General features: G+C 39.4%; 1 protein-coding gene across 1 annotated transcript; it reads right to left on the reverse strand.

Moving 5' to 3' along the window:
- Positions 1 to 961: 961 nt before the first annotated feature.
- pgr (progesterone receptor) lies at positions 962 to 17,487 on the reverse strand (the record flags this gene model as incomplete). Its single annotated transcript, XM_080024730.1, has 8 exons — positions 962 to 1,117; positions 1,985 to 2,142; positions 3,310 to 3,440; positions 5,946 to 6,090; positions 10,253 to 10,555; positions 11,189 to 11,305; positions 14,641 to 14,750; positions 16,577 to 17,487. 8 exons carry the CDS (start codon positions 17,485 to 17,487, stop codon positions 962 to 964), a joined length of 2,031 nt encoding a protein of 676 aa, XP_079880856.1.
- Between the last annotated feature and the right edge of the window lie 3,041 nt (positions 17,488 to 20,528).

Here is a 20,528-nt window from a genome sequence, read left to right on the forward strand (position 1 = left end):
AAAATGCATGAACTGCAGCTACACTGATTAAATTAAATATTTGATTGTGTGTATTGTAATGCAGTTTAAACACTCCAAATATGTTCCTTCCATTGAGAACATTGTTTAACCTTTTAGGGCAGTGTGCAGTCTTGGCGTGGACGTGCGCTAATTAGAAAACATTTTGTTTTGTTTTTCAAATATTTTCAAAGCTGGCTATCTCAGTTCCCAGTTTCTCCTCCCTAAAGTTAGGCCAGTGAGTCAGTCACTGAGATAATGCCTTAAGTGGCAGGTTTCACTATCGGCCACATTACATCTTCACTAAAACAAAATGCTGAAACTTTTGGAAGAGACTTAGGGCCACAGGGGGGAAAAAAGACAAATGTCGAAAATAAAGACGAAATACAATATCAAGACGACTTGAATACACTCGACAGTTTAAGTTATAAGACTGCGGAAAAGTTACTTTAGAAAGTACTTTCCTTTTCAGGGTCAATAACTCAGGAGCAAAGCGTTATTTAAACACAAACGATGCATCTTTGATATGGTCATAAAGCAAAAACAAGGCACTTCAACCTAATTTTTTTTACAGAAACCAGACGTCCTCTAATCTCAACTTTTTTTCCCGACATTCATTTCGTCTTGATTCTAGAAGTTTCAACTTTTTCTCAAAATGTCAACTGTTTTTAAGTAGCCTACATAATGAAACAAAAAACTCATGAACGTAACACTCTTCCGTTTGGAATAAATCAATAATTTCCCTAAAAAAAAAAACATTTTGACGATTCGTTTCCACCTCCTAAAGTAAAAAGGGCTAAAAAGACCACTAGAGGCAATTTGGCAAAGTATAGACAACTGCCTACAACAACAGTAACTGCTACAAAAAAGAAAAATCCAGTAATTCAAATGGTCAAAAAATCAAGTCACAAGACGTCTGCGTTGCGTTGCGTTTCCGTGTGCGTTGCGTTCTGTTGCCATGGTGTCACTTGGTGTGGAATAGAAGCGGCCTCACCATTCCGGCTAGAATCTTGGGCAGTTGGGATGAGATGACCTCTGACATCATCTCAGGGAACTCAACGCGCATCGAGTCGGCCTGGATGTATGTCGTCAGGCAGAACAGGTTTACCTTCTTCACAATCTGCGAGGAAACAGAGAATTTCATGTTGAATATTTTTTCAATTTACATTATGTTACACGTCATTTAGCAGACGCTTTGATCCAAAGCTACTTACAACTGGAGCACACAATCATACACCGATCGCAGCAGCTACCACGCAGGGTGCAAGCTAACTATCGGGAGCAATTTAGGGTTCAGTGCCTTTCCCAGGGACACTTGGACTTTTGGCAGGGAGACGGGGGATCGAACCACTGACCCTGAAGTTGCGGGTTGACCACCCTACCAACTGAGCTACATGTCCCAATTTCTTTTTCAAATTCAGTTTCGTCTATGTACAAATATTTAAAGAAGCAGTTAGTTTGAGACATAAAAGATGCAGTCTGCGATTCTGGAGAAGGCTTTTCATTTTGTCAAAATCAGTGAATATATCTCCTCACAATGTCCTACCTGTCCATACTGTGCTGAAAAATAAATCTGGTCTTAATACACAGCCTATAGGCTCTGTAAACTGGTATGTAACTAAGAGTATCTTAATACTGCGGGACCACCATAGCTAACAGATTTGCTAATTTTTAGAGGCTGTGTATTAACACTGATCTTTTTTTTTCGGCGCACATACGTACAGGTAGCAGCGGATCATGAGGTGATATTCACTGATTTAGACAAAATAATGATGATTTTGATAACAAATGTTGAATGGTAGATTTCACCTTTTAAATCTATACATTTTGCATTCAAATAAATATACAAAGAACAAAATCTGCATTTATTTAAAAAAGTGTTTTATTTGGTGCTTAATGAAATTGACATAGCAGCTGTATACTTGCTCCAGTTTCCAGAAATTCAGTTACAAAAGAGATCTAAATATACACAATTACTCAAGCTTACGTCGTGCATGGAGTCCATGAGTTTGGTGAGGTGGTAGAACCGCTGTGAGCTGGCGACCAGACCCTTCTCCCTCATGTGGATGGCCTGGGTCAGCTCGCGGATGTAGCTCTGTCTCATCTCCTCAAAGGCGGCCTGAGCTTTAAGTCCTTCAAGAGGCACTGGGAGAAAACAAGAAACGGATATTCAAACAATATGCAAATTAGAAATATATCTAAATGATTACGTAGTTAAAGTAGCTAAAAGGAGTTTTCAGTTTTTGTTGATTCTAGCGCCCCCATTGGCCTAAAGTGATAGTGTTTTTACAACACCAGCGCGTGCTGGTCCGAAGGATCTTTGTTAGCGTGTGCCAGCGGTGCGTGCATTTGTTTGGGAAGCAACTGAAAGAGAGACGGCAGGATGCATGGCCATGAGGTAATGTATTTATATGAGACTATGTCAGATTAATAATGGTGATATGACCATGGTGAAGCAAAGTCAACTTTGATTTAGTAGTGTTCTCAAAGACAGGATGTTCTGGTCTGCCTGCCCTTAAATCATTTTGCCCCTGGCGAATCGTCCCTGAGCAAAGGCATTATTAAAAACTATTTAAAAAAAAGCATTATTTTCGCTGATGGCCTCGTTTGCTGTTACAGGTCACTTATGATCATCAGAGGCAAAATTTGACTTTTTCACAAACATTTAAAATGTTCTTAGTAGGAGGTCTAATAAGGCAAAAACACACAAGGAAATGTAACGGAAGTTAAATGTGCAACAGTTGTTGTTGTAGAAGTTACATGCAAAGTTTCAACCTTGTGAACTTAAGAAACTGCGATTACAAATGTTTTTCGGCCTTTAGATAGTCAGGACTTGATAGCAGCTGCTACATAAATCTCGTCAAGGTCCGTGGACAACAATCCTCTCATTGTACGGTTCTACAGTAGATGGTCATCAAAGCTTCGAATATCAGTTTGCAACACTGTAAAGTTTAAGTGAGTGTGGTTCATTCATGCAAGAAGGTCAAAATAGGTGAGTGAGTGAGTGAGTGAGTGAGTGAGTGAGTGAGTGAGTGAGTGAGTGAGTGAGTGAGTGAGTGAGTGAGTGAGTGAGTGAGTGAGTGAGTGAGTGAGTGAGTGAGGCAGTGAGTGAGTGAGTGAGGCAGTGAGTGAGGCAGTTACTGACTGACTGACTGGCTGACTGACTGACTGGCTGACTGACTTTAAAAATGTTATCAATAATATTAGTCTTGTGCTGGTCCATGTGACCATGGGTCAACAGCATAGGGTAAAATGTGAGTCAGATTTTGGGAAGTTGTGTGTGTGCGTGTGTGTGTGTGTGTGTGTGTGTACCTGTGTTGAGTAATATTATGGCTTTCATGCAGAGAAACTCTTCCCGCGTCACTTGAAGATTGAAGAACTCCTGAGGGATGAACTGTATCGCCAGGCAGATGTCGTAAATCGGGGTTCTCCTCATTTGCTCCCTGGCAACGAAAAAATCATTAAAAAAACTTATTTTTAATCCAAATTCATCCAATTGCAATATGAATTAATGCATTAGTGTCATACTTGTAACTCTTCGTAAATCACAAGTTGTAGCATCTGATAATTGTTCTGTTTTTAATGTAATAAAAGCCGATAAATTAGTTAGTTGCAAATATCGTAATTTACTTTTCTGAACCAATAATGTAGAGTAGAGGAGTTTTTGTGGTCAGGTCTTTAAACAGGTGTATGAAAGAGGCAATAGTAAAATAAGGAAATGTGATACAGCCAATAAGTCAAACTTAAACTTAAATAGAGTGACATAAGTATACTATTCACCAGACATGGAGGACTCGAGTCATTTGCAAATTTGAGGACTTGAGACTTGCTTGACTAACACTGATAAAAGACTCGACTTGACTTTGACTTGGTCTTCATGACTTGAGACTTGACTTAGACTTGGGACAGAAGACTCAAAATGACTTGAATTTTTAAAAGTTAGATTACGTTAGAAATTATGTTTTATTTTGAAACATGATCGGTGATTTTACAGTGCAATGCACGCAGCGCGCTACATGAACAAACAGCCTCAGCAGGTCAACACAGGACAGGAGCAGCAGTAATGGAGGCGGCTAGACCAAGAATAATTCACGTGAGCCTCCCACACGCTTATTAGCCTGGCTCCGCCCGCCCGCCTACTTCCGGCCAAATTAAATTTTCCCTTCAGTAGTCAGTCTGGGTGTACAGCGCATTTCCCAGATTCTCCGGAGAATCTACAATCGTCCAATCAGCGAACAGAGCGAGTGGCTGAGAACGCTCCAGTTTCAGTTGAATGCTGCGTTCCTTTATGCTCGGAAGAAGGAGATTTCCGACTTTGTAGTTCCGAGTTCCGACCTGTCTGTGTTCCAGTGCATCTGCTCGCGAAAGTGTGGACGCCTAAAACCTTTCTCGTCCAAATAACTAAACGTTAGGCTCTAACAAGTTACTGTTGCCAGGTACCGGTAGATTCATAGACTACAATATGTAGTGAAGTCGGAAATTTCCGAGTTCCCTGTCCAACTGGAACGCACCATCAAAAGCCGGCTCATGACACACGTGATGACCAAATGTGATGCGATTGGTTGGCTAATCCAGAGTGGCACTGGGCAGATCCAATAGTTTTAAACTTCGACAGACACCCGCCTCCAAGTGAGTGAACGTTTGCCAATTACAGCACTTCCAGACCTTCTGTACAAATGAAATGAAGTACGATGGTCTGGTTGGACCAGGCTACACGTTTATAACCCAATCACAGTAAATGTAGCGCCTTCTTCCCTTCCCTTTTCACGTTGTAACGGCCCCGGGAAGTCTTGTAAAAGAGAACGAAAGTAACGAGTGTTTCCTGCAGCGCTGCTGCCTTGATAACGCACGCTTCCTTATCGAGCGCCCTACCTCCACGGACTGTAGGTTTTATAAAAGCATCTCTGTGAGACTTAACAGCAGTTATGATGTAGCCTAGGCCTATATGATGCAGTTCAACCTTCCACGTTCACCGGCTCCTTCTGACAGCTCACAGCCGCTGCCCCCGCACCGACAGTTCACAGCAAACTGCCCGTTATGACAGTTCGCCCCCCAGTATGAAAAACAAATTAATCGGGATAAATCAAAATGTGATCCTGCCATAAAAAAAAAAAAGGTGATATGATATTTTTGCCATAGCGCAGATCATTGCACTGTTTTATTTTAAATGCATTATGGGCATTAAGTGTCTGTTTTGTGTAAGTATAGGCCTATCTGTTACTATTTGCCTTTCTTGTTTTCCATGTTAAAAGTAAGCTATTGGAAATTGAAAGTAGCCTAAATGTGGTTGAAAGAAAAGGAAATGTGCGGTGTTCATCATATGTGATAGATAAGGGGTCGCTATTGGATGCAGACATTATGAGATTCGGACCTTTGTTGTAAGAAAATGTTGTCAACTGGACCCATTTCAATTTTAGTTGAAGAACCCTCGGTCAGACCAAGAATAATTCAATTGTAGTTCAAGGATGATGTTGTCGATGACGGTATGAAGAAGAGAACTGTGGAATGCAGGTATTATAAATGTAGAAACTGGGTTAGATAATATGATTTTTGTATGACTTGACTTGTGACTTGCTTGACCTGAGCAATGACTTGACTTGTGACTTGCTTGATTCTCTCCACAGTGACTTGGACTTGCTTGAGACTTGAAGGTTATGACTTGAGACTTGCTTGTGACTTGCACATTAGTGACTTACCCCCACCTCTGCTATTCACCTCCAGTTATTACATTGTTTAAAGGATTTTTTAAAACACGGCCAATAATGTTACAACTTTTTACATTATTAGCCAAAAGGTTATTACATTTTTGGTTCAGAAATGTTATTTTGTCATTGGCAAGTTACTACATTATTGTCTTTTATAACATTCACAACTGAATCTTTTTTTTTTGCATTTTTGGCTGCTACACATGCTCACTCAAATAGCCCAATAATAATGTGATGACTTACTGGTTAAGAACGAGATCGGGTGCGAAGTATAAATATTCGCTGGTGACGTTCTGGAATGATCTCCAGCCGAGAGAGAACACCATCAGGTTCATCCAGCTGTACTGGATCAGTGTCATCTGGTCGTTAATGTGGAGGTTACGGAACCCTGAGGAACACAAGAACAAATATTATATATTATTATACATTTTCATATATGCTGTGAAAAAGTATTTGCCCCCTTCCCGATTTCTTATATTTTTTCATATTTGTCACACTTGAATGTTTCAGATCATCAAACTAATTTAAATTTGAATCAAAGATAACCTGAGTAAATATCAAATGCAGTTTTTAAATGATGATTTCATTTATTAAGTGTAAAAATCTATTCAACCGTACCTTGCCCTATGTGAAAAAGTAATTGCCCCCTTTAATAAATCAATCAATTGACCACATATTTTGGAATGTTGAGTTTAATTTAGTGATCACACCCAGGCCTGATTACTGCCAGACCTGTAGAATCTAGAAATCACTTAAATAGAACCTGTCTGACACAGTGAAGTCGACTAAAAGATCTCAAAAAGCAGCACATGATGCCACGATCAAAAGAAATTCAAGAACAGATGAGAAACAAAGTCATTGTTATCTATAAGTCTAGAAAGGATTACAAAGCCATTCTAAGGCTTTGGGACTCCAGCAAACCAGTGAGAGCCATAATTTACGAATGGAGAAAACTTGGAACAGTGGTGACCGGCCTACCACAATACCTCCAAGAGCTCATCGACGACTCATCCAGGAGGGCAGAAACGAACCCAGACTAACATCTAAAGAACTGCAGGCCTCACTTGCCTCAGTTAAGATCAGTGTTCATGATTCCACCATAAGACAGACACTTGGCAAAAATGGCCTCCATGGGAGAGTTCCAAGGCGAAAGCTTCTGCTGACCAAAAAGAACACAAAGGCTTTTCGCACATTTGTCAAACAACATCTTGATGATCCCCAAGACTTTTGGGAAAATATTCTATGGACTGACGAGTCAAAAGTGGAACTTTTTGGAAGGCCTGGTTCCTGTTGAATCTGGTGTAAAACTAACACAGCGTTCCACCATAAGAACATCATACCAACAGTCAAACATGGTGGTGGTGGTGTGATGGTCTGGGGCTGCTTTGCTGCTTCAGGACCTGGATAGCTTACCATAATTGATGGAACTATGAATTCTGCTCTCTACCAGAACATCATGAAGGAGAATGTCCGGCCATCCGTTTGTCACCTCAAGCTCAGGAGAACTTGGTTGATGCAGCAGGACAATGATCCCAAAAACACCAGCAAGTTTACCTCTGGATGGCTCAGAAAAATCAAAATAAAATGTATGGAGTGGCTAAGTCAAAGTCTGGAATTAAAACCGATTGAGATGCTGTGGCGTGAACTAAAACAGGCAGTTCATGTTTGAAAACCCTCCAATGTGGCAGAATTAAAACAATTCTGCAAAGAAGATAGGGCCAACATTTTACCAGAGCGATGTAGAAGACTCATTGCCAGTGATCACAAACATTTGGTTGCAGTTGTTGTGGCCAAGGGTGGCACAACCAGTTATTAGGTTTAGGGGGCAAATACTTTTTCACGTGGGTGTAATAGGTTCTGGTTAACTATTTACATTCAATAAAAATAATGAAAATTCAAAAGCTGTATTCTGATTTCAATAGAGTTGTCTTTGTCTTAAATTATAAATGTTTTGATGATCTGAAACAAATAAGTGTGACAAACAAGCAAAAACAGAAGAATTTAGAAAGGGGGCAAATACTTTTTCACAGCACTGTATATATATATATACTCACCGGCCACTTTATCACAGCACTGTATATATATATATATATATATATATATATACTCACCGACTTTATTAGGTACAGCAGTTAAATTTCTTCTTAAAGAGGACCTATTATACTACTTTTCTGGTCTTAATTTCTTGTTTTACACTGTTATAGAGCAACCTGACACGAATCACATCACAAAAAACTATGTAGATTTTCGGGAAGCTCTTTCTCTTATTTTGGCGATCCAGCACGTCCTGTCAACACTTGAGTGTGTGTGCTTCGGCAATCTCCGCTCCCTCCTCCTGTGCATCGGCCATCTCCGCTACCCTCCCCCCTCCTGCAAACCCCACTCCGTTGTGATTGGTTACCTTCCTTCCGGAACACTTTCAGTGGCGGGAAGCGCAAGCATGGACCTATAAGGGCGCGAGGCAGACGCGAACAGGGAAGTGACAGCATTACCATACATGGAAACATCCGCGTGGTCACGTCACAAATTTTTATGCGACGTCACAAATTATGAAAGGGTAGACCGCTTTGAAGACGTGACTTCTCGACTGGCTAGAATAGTGTTTAGTGCTCTGCACAGACACCCCAGACGGTCAGCAGGGAATACGTCGAAATGCATGTAAGTCATTATTTGATAATTTAGTATGGTTAAGCATGACTATGAATCATCATAACAACGTTTATAGGTCATAAAAGTCAAAAAGCATCATAGGTCCTCTTTAACACATATAACTAATCAGCCAATCACATGGCAGAAACTAAGTTATGTTTTTTTTATTAGTCAATTTACACATGGCTACATTGAAACAGGGCTTTTTGCATATCCCCTCTCCAGCTAACACTAATAGAGAGAGGGGTCAGAGCCCATATACATACAGTATACAGTGTATTAGAGAACATTTAATTGGTTAGCTCGTTGCTAAATGTGTTTGGAAGCAACTTTGGTTTCAGGAATATTCTGCCTAAGGTTATAGCTATTTAGTGTGAAAATCAAACAGTTTTGTACCACGTACAGTAGAGTCACTTCTCTCGTATCTGTTGGGGAAGCTACTTTTTCAGCATAGCTTTGCAAACTACAGATTAATTCACACCTTTGGAAGTTGATAATAGCAAAGCTTGCCTAGGGAGAAATCTAATTTGGTTAAAGCGGACCTATGATGCTTTTTGACTTTTATGACCTATAAACGTTGTTATGATGATTCATAGTCATGCTTAACCATACTAAATTATCAAATAATGATTTACATGCATTTCGACGTATTCCCTGCTGACCGTCTGGGGTGTCTGTGCAGAGCACTAAACACTATTCTAGCCAGTCGAGAAGTCACGTGTTCAAAGCGGTCTACCCTTCCGTAACTTTGTGACGTCGCATGTAACTTTGTGAAGTCACCACGCGGATGTTTCCATGTATGGTAATGCTGTCACTTCCCTGTTTGCGTCTGCCTCGCGCCCTTATAGGTCCATGCTCGCGCTTCCCGCCACTGAAAGTGTTCCGGAAGGAAGGTAACCAATCACAACGGAGTGGGGTTTGCAGGAGGGGGGGGAGGGTAGCGGAGATGGCCGATCACAGGCGGAGGGAGCGGAGATTGCCGAAGCACACACACTCAAGTGTTGACAGGACGTGCTGGATCGCCAAAATAAGAGAAAGAGCTTCCCGAAAATCTACATAGTTTTTTGTGATGTGATTCGTGTCAGGTTGCTCTATAGCAGTGTAAAACAAGAAATTAAGACCAGAAAAGTAGTATAATAGGTCCTCTTTAACAAAAGGCTACAGAGAAAAAGTGGTTCAAAAACTACTTTGTAAAAAAAATATCAAATTGACAATGCTCACGTGATATGAAATTATAACAAAATATCAAAAGAAAAAAAGTCACATGCCAAAGTAAATGCCACTGTGTTTACTGCATGAACTAAATGTGTTATTTACGGGTTATACATAAACCGGAAAAAAACAGTATATACCATTTGTTAATAAATAACAATATGCTGCACTACCAGCGGTTGCCTGGACAGATGCATTTCCTTAAAAAAAAAATCAGTATTGCCCAAATATTTTTGTAGTTTGTAGTTTCAGTTGACAACAAAATAAATCGCAAAAAAGTTATCTAACCACTTATATCACTATGCAAATTTGAATGAAGTTGGGCTACCAACAAGCTACTGCAAAATGTAGTTAAACTAGTAAGCAGTAAGCCACCTTGGGTCCTTTGAAAGGCGCTAAAAAAAAAGATATAATCATCATTATTACTTAACTACCAGTTTATTTCCTAGTTAGCAACTTTGAGCACTGATACAAGCGCTACACAAATAGCATGTGTTACCAGTTCCCAACACTGTCTCAAAATGCCATTACGAATCCTTCTATATCTCAGTGTGTGTTCTAAGGCTAAGACCTTCATCGTTGCCACTGGGCCAGTGTTGTCCCCATGGATACCGCAGTGGTGTTATCCCCGTGGCTACAACTTCAACCGCCATGACGACCCTGAGCCTCTGAAAAAGCCCCTTAGTTACCTGGCAGAGACTTGGACCACTTGACGATCCACAGCAGCTGCTTCTCACACAGTCGGTTGAGGCTGTTGAGCAGGACGTGGGGCCCGTCAAGCTGGGTGTTGTCATATTCGGAGTACACCACCTCCGGCTCGATGCTCTCCAGGATGTTTAGGATCTGCTGGGACAGGTGCATCTCGCGGATCCCCGGGATGGAGCTCAAGGCCTGGCCGTTATCCCCTCCGGACATGGCCAAGTGGGACTGGAACATCAGGGACGGGGCCATCCCGAACGCTTTCAAGGCCCCGAATCGCTTCAGCTTCCTGCCTGTTGGGTCAAGGATACACACAAGGACTAGTGGTTAGATTAGTTTTTTTTCTATAGCATTTTACTGCTTTTTATTTGTTGCTTTGTTTGTTTGTAATTTGTATGTTCTAAAGCACTTTGAATTGCATTAGTGCTTGAAATGTGCTTTATAAATAAACTTGCTTGCTGGATGACAATATGACTATGATAACACAACTATCTATCCATCTATCCATCCATCCATGCATGCATCCATCCATCTATCTATCCATCTATCCATCCATCCATCCATTCATCCATCTATCCATCTATCTATCCATCTATCCATCTATCCATCTATCCATCTATCCATCTATCTATCTATCCATCCATTCATCCATTGATTCAGGTGACAAAACTATTAAAATGGTAAAAATGCTCCGACAACCATTTTGAAAAAACTCTTCCATTCCCTCTGCTTACGAAACACTCCTTTTAAATTTGTATGTATCTATTATTTTAATTTTTTTCGTAGCACTTTCTAACCATCTCTTCAACGCTAATAACAATTTAAAACTATGACTTTGTACTTCATAAGCAATCACTGTCATTGTTGCCAAATAGGTGCATTATATTATAGTTCTGTGCTAAAAAGAAATAGAAACCAGATTCTACCTCCAAGCATCATTCCCGCTTGATAGCACTTTCGCAGGCGACACGCGGGGCAGTTTTTCCTCCGGAGTTTGTCCACGATGCAGTCGTTTCGCCCGGCGCAGAGATAGCTATGGTGGCCTGGTGAGTGAAAGGAGAACAGACAACACACACAATGTTAAAGGTGCACTATGCATGTATGTACAGTATGATAATAATGGATTGGATTTATATAGCGCTTTTCAAGACACCCAAAGCGCTTTACATGGTTCCAGGTTCCAGGTATTTTAATCTTGCCCCTGTAAAGCACTTGGAATGGCCTTGTGTCTGATTTGCAGTTTCAGATGAGGGGGATGTGTTTTGCATTTGCAGAGCCTGCAGTTAGTTCACAAAAACATATTTTCTACATATGGAATGTTTGATATTGAATAAATCTATAATCCTAAATCAAAACTAAATATTGTTTAGGCACCTAGAAACAAACGCAAGACGAGAATATGTGTGTAAACAAAACTGTGGGCCCTGCTGCTGTAAACAACAACAACAGTGAAACAGTAACTTTCCAAGAAGCTTTCAAACGTCATAGTTACTTTTATTTTTGATTATATAGCGGATGAGGAGAGGCACATAATGATGAAAATGTGTCATGTGCTCTCGACCATTCACAAGATCTAAAGCAGAGAATGAGATAGAAGCAAGGCTGTGAGGACAGAGTGACACGGGGACAGAGTGGCTCTTACATATCTCTTGTTTGAAAGATAACAAGAAAAAGAAAAAAAACATCCCAAGATTAGGAACACAGTGAAACACTCGTCAATGTGATACTGATGCTCATGACCTTAAAAAACTCGGCCATGGCAACATTTTGAATGTTGTATAACTCCCTTTCAGAGTAGGTCAGTATATACATGTGTTTTCAAGAATATTTTCACATTTGTCAGGAACAATACCTTCTTATCACCAGAAAAAAAGGAAAAAGGGGTTTTCATATTAAAAGGCAACTTTTGATTTGCCGGAGCGCTAAAACTAACGGTTTATACATTTTTACAGCATGTATAATGTAATATAGTAACAAGCATTGTCATGAAGCACCAAGATAGATAAAAAAAATAAGCAAGAGGCAATGATACACTGTCCCATTGGAGAGCTATGTGGCCTTGACAATATTTGACTGAGATCATGCGAAAGAACAAAATTATAAAAACTAAAGGAAATTATATAATTTTGAAATTAGGACCAAAACATATCCAGAAGAAAGAATTAGGTAAACAAAAAAATATTTCTGGGGGTCGCTCGTGGTGTAGGGGTTAAAGCCCCCCCCTCCCTCCTCCTCCCCCCATAGAGGCTCAGTCCTCATTCACTGCATGTCATTCCCATCTCTTTCTCTACCCCATTTCAATTATGTTTCTCCAAACTGTTAAGCTTAAAAAAATGCCCAAAAATATATATAGGGGAGAACGGGGGAATCTGAGGCATCGGGTAATGTGAGCCACCCCCTGTATCTAGGCAACGGAAAACATTTCTGGTCATGTGAGATATATGTTTTCAAGCCCCTCTCATTTCCCCATGGCCCTGAAAGAGAGGACCTCATGGTGCTGTGGTAAGCATGTTTTTTTCACCAAAATAGGTATTTTGCATGTAAAAGTAAATGTTCTTGCTGTCAACTTAATCAACTGTTGTGCCAAAGCAAATGTATTCACGTAGAAAAACTTCTATCATACGTGTTGATGAACTACCAACATATGAAACCATGTGATGCTGATAACTGAAGATTAGCCTGAAATGCTAAGAGAGGTAGTTTTATCTCAAATTGTGGTGGTGAGGGAAAGTGAGCCAAATGCTAAACTTAACTTGTTCCTCATGGTGGGGGAAAGTGAGACAGTGGCTCACTTTCCCCCACCATGAGGAACAAGTTAAGTTTAGTCTTAAATAGTGTTGTTTTTGTCAACAAAATGTATGACAAAATATCGTCGTCAACGAACATTTATCACGTGACAGAAACGAGACGAGACGCAACGTAAATGGTGGTCATGTGACGAAGACTGTAATCAAATATATAATGCTTTATTGTTGACTAATAAAAGCGGGACTAAATGTGGTTTACAAAAACAAAAACTCTGATAAAATATATCTTCATGTTCATTGACAAAAACGAGAGGACACGAAATGTTATAAGGCTATTTTGTCTCGCCATTATTATTATTTTTGCACTATTTCTGTTTCCTGAGTCTCGGGGCTGCAAACAGGCTACGGCTTCAGATTAAAAGCATTTCACTGGCTTAACATGAGTATTTAACTAGACAAACGTGAGTTGGCTTTTATTTTGAAATAGCAGGAAGTTAGCAGGCGACATTACTTCCTCAATCCCCACTCGCGGCAATATGGAAGATGCAGCTGCGGCGGTGGGTTAACTTTAACGACTAACCAGCTGCAGCCGAAGTTACTGTATAGGCTAACTGTCAATTAGTGTTGTTTTTGGCGGCCTGTTTTAAGTTTAGTTTTAGTCTAGTCTTTGTGTCAAACTGTAATTTTAGTTTTTATTAGTCTTAGTCATGTTTAAACTCTTTTTAGTCTAGTCAAGTTTCAGTTGACTAAAAGTCTTGAGCTTTTTAGTCTTCTCTTAGTCAGAATTATCTGGGACTATTAGTCACTAGTCTTAAACATATTTTAATGTAATATGACATAGCATATGTTTTATTTTAATGGCATACACATTGTAGAAAAGCCATCATGCCAAGGAAATACACCAGGAAGACGACCTGGGGCAACCACACGGAAAGAGCACCTTCTCATCTTTCCCTGTAACCTTCAGGGCTGGAATGTAGAGTAGGCCTAGTTGTAGAGTATGACAGGCTGATGTTATAATCCAGTTGGGTCTTCTCCTGTGTTCTGAGTCCCAGGCTGTTCTCGCTGGTTCTGATTTTTCTATGCTTTGACCCCCAGACACTAGCTGGCTCTAAGGGTCCTGTGTTCTGACCCCCAGACTGTGTTCTAATCTAACTGGTTCTATCTTTCATTTGAATATTATTAAAACATTTTGAATTATAATATGTTGCATTTGATTTTGTTCAGAGTTACTTGCAAGTGTTTAGAAGATTTGCTTTGCTTAATTGACCAAACCCCATCATTCTTTTACTAGTCCGACATTAGTTCTGGAATGTGTGGCTAGCTTTCAGGATTCTTACTGTTACAATATGTGTTGTTATGGTGGTTTCAGAGTGGAAAAAGTAAGTGGATCAGTTTACCCCACAGCTGGGGTAAAGTGAGCCACATGACAACTTTTTTTAAAACAATCATATTTTCACTGCCCTTTGTCTTGAAAAAATTCTGCTAATGCCCATTTCTAGGAAACATCCTGAATTAATGGGAAATGTGTAAATTTGAGTGATAAATCATTTTATCTCCCTTAGAGGGGAGCAAATGTAAAAAGTGGCTCAGATTACCCCGTTCTCCCCTATATATTTTTTTTTGCTCACCTTCGACTGCTCTTTTGAAGAAGACTTTGCAGCTCCCGCAGGTCAGCACTCCGTAGTGGCAACCAGACGCCTCGTCACTGCATATCACACACATCCTATGAGGAGGAATGCTGAAGAAATATCAAAAGTAAATATTAAATTACTTTACATTTCACTTAGCTGATGCTTTAAGAGACTTCCAATAAGTGCATGCAAGAATCCAGGTACAAACTCAGAACAGTAAGCATTACGTAAAATATTTTTTTTTTCTTTTTTTTTCTTTATAAATACATGGGTGAACTCCTCAGATGCTAAATAAATATCAAATAAAATAAAAATAAATACATTTTTTTTATTAGTCAATGGTTGACATTGAAATGTGTCTTTTCGCATATCCCCTCTCAAGTTACCACACTTCGGAAGGGGTCAAAGCGCAGGGTCAGCCGCAGTACAGTGCCCTTGGAGGGAGCAGTTTGGGGTTAAGTGTCTTGCTCAAGGACACAATGGTAGAGATGGTGGGCACCGTATAGATACCATATAATACCAGCCTCTGCTAGTTTTACAACTAACACCCTCCCGTATGTACACATAGGCTCATTATGTTGTTGACTTAAACCCTATTATAAACCTTTTACATTACGGTTAAAGGTAGCCATAGTACATGAATTAAGTTAGCGCTCAGATGCTCATTTTTCAAAGGCAAAAACTAAATTTGATTTGAACTTATTTAACCCTTAGGTGAGTTTAAAGATCATTTAAGAGAATGATCTGTTTTTTAGATTTGTATTTCCTCAGGGCTTTCTGCTGTCACAAAATGATGAACTCAGAGCCAGACTAAATGGGATTGCTGATGGTTTCAAAATAAGTGAAATAGTTTAATAATGTTTCCAATACAGAGAAATATGACAGTTTAGATATGGAGATAAGATCTAGGATAATATACGTTTTGCACTTTCTCAGACTTGGAAATATAATGTGATAATATGATTTTGAGTGACTCAAAAAGGTAGGTGTTGTTTTGCAGACACGTAGCTTTTCCAGCACTTGAACTAGCCTGTAAAAATGAAAAATTTAGTTTGAAGGAAAATGTCTGCACTTAAGTAGATATTTGAGAATTGAAGCCAACTAAAACTCTTAAGTTTTAAGGGAGCTGCATACACTTGAGCCAACTAATTATCTTTTGTTGAGATAAACTATCATTCATATGAAATGAAAATGCATCATTCAGATGCATAAAAACTTCAAATTTTAAGTTCTACAAAGTAAGAGTTTCCAACAACAACGCTTGTGCCAACTAATTCTCTGTCGTACAGTTAAACAAAACCAAGTCACTTCAAACATTAAACAGAGTTAGAACTCATCTGATAAAATTTCTGAACAAAAAATAATAAGTTGGCACAAGTTTTACTTTATGGAATTCTAAGAAAATAACTGAAATCTTGAAGTTACATGAATGATAAGTGATCCCTAAAAAGGAGAATTAGTTAGCTTAAACAAAGACAGTTACCTTGAAATGTTTAGTTTTCTTATTTTAACAGTATTTAAATAATAAGATCATCAATGTATGTACTATGAGATGTAAAAACTCTACTTTACATATCTTAACTCACACAGGCTGTTAGCACATTTACATTCAGAGTTTATGTACACGTTTCAAAGTAGTTTTGAAAAGATAAGAGTACTTTATTTCCAACTCGACATTGACTTCAAGATGAACATTTAGGCTATTGTAGGCCAATATTCGTAGAATTATTATGTTGTAGTGAGTGACTCTTTACCCTTGGAATACTGTACTTTCTGTTATCTCACACATTGCAAACTCACATTCAAAGTGCATTGATACGTTTCAAAGTTGAACTTTTTTTTTTTAAATTGTACTTTTCCTAATTTACTTCAACAACATGTATAGACCTATATATTATAGTAGAATGTTCATGTAGTATTAGTGACTATTTACCCTTGGAATATGGAGCACTGTGTCGGGTTCCTCATGGACATCAAAGCCTGTGACTGGCTCCCATCATATCCGCTGTGTGTGAACGGATCATCGGACTGGCACCAGTACTGAGCCTCGGCAGGAGACGTCTGCATCTGCCACCGGGACACTTCTGTCTTGCACAACGTCATCTGCTGCTGTTGTTGCTGCGCTGCTGCCGTGTGCATGTTACTGTCAAAGTTGGAGACAGCTTTCACGGGCACTACAATACCACATCGGGAGTCTGTCCTAACTTGATTTAGTGCCGATAACTGCTCTGGTGATTGATTCAAGTCGATCATGAAATGTGGAGATCCACTTAGCCCCTGTCTTGAGCTCGCGACTGACGGCGTAAAGCGTGTCAAATCCCCGTTACCAAGCAACTGGATGTCCGATGAAGATGATGTGTCAAAGTTGGGGCAAGGTGTGTCAATAATCACAGACGGTTCTTTTTCATCTTTTATGAACTTACAGGCCCCTGTAGTCGAGGTGAGGCGTGGATTCGCACTTGGCAAACTTTCGGAGGTGGCCACATTCGCGTTCATGTTCAAATGTGTCCCCCGTTGGATATTGACAAAATCTTCCCACAACGCGGTTTCGCACTTCAGATAGTCGTTGTTGCCAGGGTCACAGAACTGTTTAGCGGCGAGTGAGCCGTCCACAAGGCCAATGTTGTTACAGTCTTTGAAAACTGCGCCATCGACGCCAAGTGCGCCAGCGTTTCCAAAATTACGCACGGAGGACGAAATGCAATGGAGCGATTGTGGGTGGTTTTGGTTGGATAATTTAGTATTACTGCTGCTGCTGTTGCTGCCGCTGCTGCTGCTGCTGTAGCCGGCGTCGATCAAGTCAGTCACTCTGGTGTCGGTGGAAGAGCTGATGGTTGGATTCATCCTTCCGTTTATCTTACTGTCCATAGTGTGTGTGAGGCAGACTGGGAGAGAGTGTGGCGCGCGCGGAGGTGAGACACTGTGTGGTAAGTTGTGGCTCAGTCAGGGTCTCGCCTTTAACCGTCCCTCCTCCCAATCCAGGCAGGGCTGTCCTGTCAATTTGGTCTGCTTTCACATTCGAATATAATAGCTGCTCACGAGAACATACAACCAACTTGTTAGCCTTTGTGTTGGGTTATAATGTCAAAGTATGACTTTAAAAAAAAAGTCAAATTGAAGTAAAAAATTAAAATTAAAAATTAAATCCTATGTTCCTTGTTCTGGCTGTTTATATTGTTTTGCTTGTTTGTTTTCACAGATTCCCAAAGTCTGTCCCCATTCAGGTTGAGGAGCCAATCCTTCCAAATGCCAGGTTCAACTTAAATGTATGTAGCGAGTGACACCACCCTTAAAGACTAAATAGCCAGCCAAAGAGGATGGATCAGAGTCACGCAACATTATTAGTCCCCGCCTACTGTTCATGGATAAGGTGCAATATGACAAACTACCAATGACTGAATATACAGTTCATTATGTTGGTGAAGCTACTTTTTATCTTTACAAACTAACAATAAAGAAGAAACATAGTTTGGTTGACTAAAGCTATTTAGAAAAAAAAATTGTTCAAACTACTGTGTGGAAAATTATAAATTTGACAATGAACATTTCATATGGAATTATGGCACAATATGATACAACAGTCACGTGACAGCAAACACTGCCACTGAGTTTTTTTGCAGATAAAACCAACAATGTGTTTCCAATAAGATGTGTTAATAATAAACAACATATTAAAATGAAAAACCTTGAAAACAATAACCAAATATTTGCCAAGTTGAGCTGACAGACCAGTTACCAGGAATGTCACATTGTTGTTGGAAAAAAATCTCTTTAGGGCTCATCCAATCTATATTGCAGTGAGCTGTTAAATTAATCCAATGGGTTATGTTTAGGCTGTAATTAAATCAAAGCAATTCTAAATTAGTTTTTTGTTCTGCAAGTGATATTTTGCATTTGATATTTTACATTTTTGGACCTTTTTAATTTGCTTTAAACCAAAGTTCTCAAATTGAGCATCATGTTTTTGCTGTACATTCAACCAAATACATACCAACACCCATTAGGTACAATTAGGAATATTCTCCCATGCAGATTATGTGAGTCATCTATTGTATTAGAACATTATCACATGACAACCTCACTTCCCATTTCCTTTTTAGTTAATCGTTATGTACTTTTCTGTTATCCTAGTGTGATAAAAAGGCGGGGTTTTCAATTCAAGTTAATCAGTGGAGAATGGCTGTTGCTGATGCTAGCAGTGGTGATGCACACACAGTCCCATCTCCTGCGTCATGTGTCACCACCATATCAGGGCTTTCTCACGCTTGCTTACACAATGTCTGGATAAAGAATTCACATTTATATCTTAACGATTTGTTCCTCAGATTCAGTAATGACCTAGTTTTTGTAGACAAGGTTTTTAATCTGTTAATGTGGCACTCGTGATTCATGGTGAGAAACTGACAGCTAACGCGTGTGTGTGATAATCTCATATTTGGGTACTTTGTAAATCAAAAACAGTATCTAATTTTGCAGGTAGGGTAAGCAGTAAAAGCATTTTACTATACTAGGCCTTATTATGCTCAATTGTAGTATTAGGACCAGTGAAAAGAAAAAAAAATTACAGGAGGAATATTTTTTTTACTATGCACTTCAAGAAAAAAGTTGAAATGTCAAGAATCAATGTTGAGGCTAAACTTGACAGGTAAAGATTGTGGTTAAGATGGAAAGATATTGACATATTCAAACTTCCGGTATCAATAAAGCGTAATAAATACGCAAACAATGCATAGTTGCTGTCGCCGTAGGCCTAATTGGCAGAAAATGGGCTACAACCTGATCTTTTACTGAAAGCAGACATCCTCTAAGCTCCACTAATAACATTGCTCCCTATGTGCAGCGGGCTGTGAGACGAGAGCACAGGGACCATCTACAAAGGGAAACACCCAAGAGAAACATATTCAATCCCTTCACTCTGATACAGTGCAGTTATTAGTGGAGCTAAGAGGACGCCTGGTTTCAGTAAAAAATTAGGTGTAGCCCTTTGTCTACCTTCTGACGAAAGCAAAGATGCATCATTTGAGTTTGAATAACCCTTTGCTTATGAGTTATTGATTATGGCAGTTTGAATCTGCCAATATCTTTCCAACTTTACTGTAGTCTTGAACTGTCAAGTTTATTCTAAATTCTTAAATTTTTTTCTCGAATTGCAAAAAAAAAACGTCTTCCTCTCATATTTTTCGTACACCTTTGCCCAAATACTCTTCCATCCAATCCTACTGTATATTAGGAAATACATTTTATCATTGTTTCTGTTGTAAATGATTGCCATGTCTTTCCCTTGAGTTTTTCCAAATGCTTCTAGGAGACCTTGCAGTATATTTTATATTTCACTCTACCGGGCATTTGGCTGAAGACGGAGGAGGTTGGCTGATGTCTAGCTGACAGGTCAGACTGATCTCAGTCCATTTGATTAGCCTCAGAGCACAACAGCATCTGGTGCAGCCATTTTAAAAAGCCATAAAAACCTTCTGACGTCTGCGATGTGGTGACGATAGTCGACACACATTTCAATAACAGGCCCATTCACTAAACAATACTGTATGCCTCAGTGAATGACATTTTAACAAAACACAACATAAAAAACAAGTATTGGATGAAAATGTCAAACAGAAACCTGTGTATCATTTTAAGGTAACAATACAAGAAACAAATTATTTTAAAGGATGCATGTCAAAATAGTAATTTAACTACTTGAATCATTATGCGAATATGAAATGTAGTTAAAGTGTAATTACATTACATTGAATTCGCTTCTCCCATAAACCCAATGATGTCTATGGGTGAGGATTATCAACACACATTTCAGTTATAGGCCCATTCATTAACATTACAGTACGCCTCAGTGGTTGACATTTGAATACTACACAATATATATAAAAAAA

This window comes from Ammodytes marinus (genome assembly GCF_949987685.1).
Source record: "Ammodytes marinus genome assembly, chromosome: 3".
Classification (NCBI taxonomy): domain Eukaryota; kingdom Metazoa; phylum Chordata; class Actinopteri; order Uranoscopiformes; family Ammodytidae; genus Ammodytes; species Ammodytes marinus.